The sequence below is a fragment of the Austrofundulus limnaeus genome, unplaced genomic scaffold (assembly GCF_001266775.1).
Source record: "Austrofundulus limnaeus strain Quisiro unplaced genomic scaffold, Austrofundulus_limnaeus-1.0 Scaffold690, whole genome shotgun sequence".
Lineage (NCBI taxonomy): Eukaryota > Metazoa > Chordata > Actinopteri > Cyprinodontiformes > Rivulidae > Austrofundulus > Austrofundulus limnaeus.
Window position 1 is genome coordinate 31,760 of NW_013953092.1, and position 5,145 is coordinate 36,904.

At 39.1% G+C, this 5,145-nt stretch overlaps 1 protein-coding gene across 1 annotated transcript in view; it reads left to right on the top strand.

Annotated features, from left to right (window-relative positions):
• Positions 1-1,382: 1,382 nt before the first annotated feature.
• b3gntl1 (UDP-GlcNAc:betaGal beta-1,3-N-acetylglucosaminyltransferase-like 1) overlaps positions 1,383-5,145 on the top strand; it is a gene marked incomplete in the record, with an annotated part of 24,853 nt that continues 21,090 nt past the window's right edge. Inside the window, 4 exon segments of the mRNA XM_014027856.1 lie at positions 1,383-1,824; positions 2,451-2,567; positions 2,652-2,751; positions 3,715-3,779. Coding sequence (XP_013883310.1) covers positions 1,732-1,824; positions 2,451-2,567; positions 2,652-2,751; positions 3,715-3,779 — 375 coding nt within the window.

Genomic DNA, 5,145 nt, shown 5'->3' on the forward strand with positions numbered 1-5,145 from the left:
TATATATATAACTTTTAACTGTAAAAGTTAAGACACATAAGTCGGTGTGAACAAATGGGTCTTTAGCGTACCTTAAAAAACTCCCACAGAGCAGGCCAGCCTGATGTCTTGAGGGAGATTGCTCCATGCTTTAGGGATTATTAAAGGACCAGTGTCCTGAGATCAGAGAGCACAAGTTGGAACTTACAGGTGCAGAAGATCAAAATGGTAAGGAAATGCTAAAGCATTTAATGTCTTGTAAGTGAGCAGCAAAACCTTTACGTCTGCTCGAACATGACAAGACAACCAATGGAGAGATGACAGTACTGGGTTCATATTTCCTTGTTTTGGTTGGAATGTGAGCAGCTGCAGTTTGAACCATCAGCAGGTCTCTAACATCTCTTTGGTAGCCCAGTTAGAAGAGCATTGCAGTCGTCGATGCATGAAGACACAAATGCATGGGTGAGACCATCTGCATTTTCAAATGTCTAATTGTTGCAATGYTCCTAAGATRACAGAAAGCAGTCTTTGTTACCTGTTTTAGATGAGACTCAAAAGAGACAATGGGATCAAACAGCACGTCCAAGTTCTTCACTACATGACGGAAAATTTTAAACAGCACAACAGAAACACAAAAAAAAACCCTGACTTAAATTGGGTTAGTCATAAAACTAATTAAAAATGATAAAATAAAGTAATAAAAATTGTGCTGCCTTTATAGGTCCCCACACAATGGAGCCACCTCCATTGTTGGAGTTGTGTCAACTCTTCCAGTGATGAAAATCAGTACTTTTAACTGATATATTCAAAATCAAAGCATGTATGAAGAACTATTTTATTTAACAAACAGACAAAAAAATCATTAGGAAACTTCAAACTGGATGCTACATCATACAATGTAGTTTAAACTACAACCAAACTTAAGAAAAAAAACTTTGGCCCTACCCTACTTTGGAACAAACCTTGTCAATTTTTGAAAATCAGTTATCCTGGCATGTTGAGAGGATATAAATGTACTAATGGTGCCATGTTTACATCATGATAACTTTAAGATCACAAAATCTACCGGAAAAGTTTAACAAAAGGAAAAAATACCACACAACAAACTCATGAAAAAAATAAAAGATTTCAATGACCTAATAAATAGTGGTTTCTAAAAGCACTTTAGTGTTAAATTAAAACTACAAAACATTATCAGAGGAAAGGTAAAATCCACATTAAACGGCCAAATGTATTAATATTAATAAATTAATACCTTGTGGCGCTGTTTTAACTAAAACAATCCCATATTTCCACGTCTTTTAATAAAATTAGGATTCAACCAATGAAATTTGAACACTGCTTTTACGTCACCGTTGTTGATGACTGACAGCAAAGGGAGCGAATAGAGTGTTTGTCCGTGATTTGCAGGAGCCAATCAGGTGTCCTGGATTCATTGTTTGCGGAAGTTTCTGTGTTGCTACCGGACGGTTCAAATTTACGCTTCTCGTTTCGGAAAACCAGCTCAAAATCCACGACTTAAACTAACAAAACACATTCTGTAGACACTTTCATGGACTTATAGTTCTTCTACGTCAAGAGGAATCGGACATTAAACGCTTAGTGGTTGTAATGCTCAGCGCATGGCTCACTCCTCGACGTCAACAAAGCTTTTTCTCTCGTTTTTCTCTCGTTTTTCTCTTTGAACGAGCGATGTCAAGCGTCTGCTAACGGACAAGCGAGAGTCTGGAGCAGCAGGACAGGGGTTTAGAAATGGACCCGAACACACTGAAGCGGGTCCGGGTAGCAGGAGATGGAGGAGGAGGAGGAGGAGGAGGGCAGGAGGAGGAAGGTTCGGTGGATGTGGTGGGTGAAGGGCACTCACTACAAGTGTTTAACCTTTCTCTCCTGTTTGTTACAAGGCGGAATCAACCAATCAAATTTTATTTGTATAGCACATTTCAGCAGCAAGGCATTTCAAAGTTACATAATTAAAATAAAAACAGCATGTGAGCAAAAAAGAAAAATGCAGAAGTTTTCTGTTTACTCTTTGGGTAAATCTCACAGATCTGAGTGACTTTAGCTCAATAGGATCMACTCTCTTGTCACTTATTCTTTACCAAATGAGTGCTTTAATTGACTTATTCTGATCAGTTATTAAATCATTTATTATGAGAAAACTGAAGCACATCCAGACCTGCTGACTCCTCTTGGTTCTGATGAGACTCTGCTCAGTTTTTAAGGCCAGCTCATTTCATCCAGTGAAGAAAAAGTCATTTAGGTTTTCCTTCATTTAATCTCGTGTGACTTTCTGCCTSTTTTTACATGATTCCTTTAGTTTAGGAAGTGCGACTTGTGGCAGTTTTACTCATTTTCAGTTTCGTTTCCCTCCTGGATTAAAGTTTGTTTCCATATGTCTGTTGGTGTTTTTTTGTTTTGCCACAGCGTCACGCTGCACCAAGTGTGAACTTTCTGTTTCTTCCTGTGTTCAGAGCATCATCATGCCCGTGTACAATGCATCCTGCTGGCTGGATGAGTGCCTGCGGGGTGTTTTACACCAAGACTTCACTGGATCCATGGAGCTGTCAGTGTTCGATGATGGAAGCACTGTATGTTTGTTTGTTTACACATTTGTACGTCTGAGTGTCCTACATCTCAGTGAAGTGATTTTTTTGTCACTGCGTGTCCATCAGGACGACTCGAGGGAAGTGTTGGAGGGTTGGAGGGAAAAGCTGCAGGCGAGAGGAGTGGCRGTGGTGATCTCTGGTCACAGTTTTCTCCAACCCAGAGGAGGTCAGTGGACTGAACTGTTTACCAACAACCACTTCATTTCCCCAGCTGTACCTCCAAATAATAACTTCTTCATTTTGTTTCTCCCTCATGTTTCTGCTCTTCTGATGTGCACAAGTGACAACGATGTAACGATTGAATAATAAGTTTGGATAATTGTGTGACGCTTCACAGCATTCACACTACAGAGATCATGTTTGCTTCCGTATGTTTTTCGGCACCTAACTCGTTCCACAGTTTTTGTGCTATTTCAACAATTCACATATGAAAACGTTCAGCTCATTCATGTGAGGGGTGCTGGGACTTTTGGTATTTCAGCTGTTTATACTTTTTTAGCTATTTCACTGTTTTTAGCCACATTTTTGCCATTGAATATGAATGGAGCTGTTTTCAACATCCTTAAAATCCTTCAAAATGTTTCTAAATCTTTACAGCACCATTTTGTTCTGGTTATGCTCTTTTTCACTTTCTTGTGTTTAATTTTAACTACTTATTCGCAAATTTTAGCTTTTTTTTTTTTGCTATTTCAGCTAAAATTAAGCTTTTTTCTGCTATTCTTCTGCTTTTTTGGTTTTTTGTGTTTTTTTCTTCTACTTTGTGCTATTTATGCTTCTTAAAGATGCTTTTTGCTATATTCAGGTGTTTTACCGCTTAGCTTTTAGCTGTTTTCTGTTGTTTTCAACTGCATTTCTGCTCCTTTTTACTTGTTTTTTTTTTGCAAAATTATGTGTTTTTCTTTGCTTCTGTCAATTTTTCAAAGTGAGCTCACTTTAACACTTTTTCTATTCAATATTTTCAGCTCAATTTCTGCAGCTTTCAGCTTGTTTTCAGCATGAAGCATTCACAAAAATGCAATTTCTCTAGTTTCAGTTCTAATCTGAGAAATGTACGAAAACAAACAAGAAAAACTAACAATGCGATGCAAGATGCACAAACAGAAATATCCAATGTTCTTGTGTCTTTCAGTGGGATACGCAAAGAATAAGGCGGTAACTCAGAGCTATGGACAGTATTTGTGCTTTCAGGATGCGGTGGGTTGGTTTTATTTCCTGTTATTTATGATRGATGCATCAGTGAATGAACGCTTGCTAAACTAGAAGCACTCGGAGAGTGCAAACCTCCGCCAAGACCAATTTCCCCCATCTTATAATAGAGTAAATGCACAAAAGCAGAGATGGAAACACATTTGCTGAATAAGTCCTGACGTAGTGAACATTTAAGCAGCAGTATGCACGGGATTTCTTCTCAGTGGAGTCCAACGTGGGGAAAAAAAAGTCAGATTCGTCACCCCATGTTATTCATCGTCAAACTGGTGTGGGATTAAGCTCCTAAGTTTTCATCAGTCACATTTCACCATGTAAAATGTCTGTTTTATCCCCTTGTATGAGTTTGTAATGGTTTGACTCTCTTCATAAAGTACTTCCTGGTACCGTCGCTCTGGAAGCGAGTGGGTCAGTGCGACTAAAAACACGACCTCGCCCCTGGTCTCATTTAAAAAATAAAAATGAAAAAAACAAACAAACAACCTCCGAGTCTGAAGTCCACCGCACCTGTGCGCATCACTCCTCTTCCTCGTTCTTCATCGATCTGTTTACAAGCCTACGACAATGTGGTGTGTTTGAGGAAATGGGAAAAATAGGTTTCATGATGCAGTCATGTACTTCCTGGTCAGAAGACGTTCTCTAAATGCGCACCAAATGAGTAAAAATGCGCACATTATGGCAAGATTTATTCATCATTACATCTGGTTTTAACATTATTTTTATGAAGTTTGAAGTCCGTGCTGTGTAATCCAGTTCAAATGAACACTGAACGCTGTCACTGTTTTTTACAGAAGCCCTGTGAAAGCATCACAGCTATGCTGATCTGAGAGGATTAATAGAAAAAAAATTCCTGTATCTGCATCGTGATCCGGAACATCACCAAAATTTAGTGGTTGTTACTTGGCCCAGTACCCACATGTGTTGTAAATGTCATGACAATCCGTCCTCAGGTTTTTGAGTAATGTTGTCCACAGACAGAACGACATACGCGACCGAAAACATTACCTCCTTGGCGGAGGTAATTATATTGGTTTATCCAAACATATACACAACAACCTTCATCGGAGTGAAAGTGAGTAAAAATGGGATTCAGCTCAAAGCTGGACTCTTCTCTGAAAGAGTTTTCAGAACTCTACAGGAGAACCGGTCACGTCACTGTTTTAATTTAGTCACACGGGCTCAGAAATTCATCGTCACCCAGCTCGGTCCACAGCTGTGTCCTGAGATGTAAACTGAAACTGATGCACACTAAGACAGTCATGTATATCAGTGGTTCCCAAACTTTTTATCTTCTGACCCACAAAGTATCCATGGCAAAAACTTGTGACCCCAAATATTACTGGTCTGAGTACAC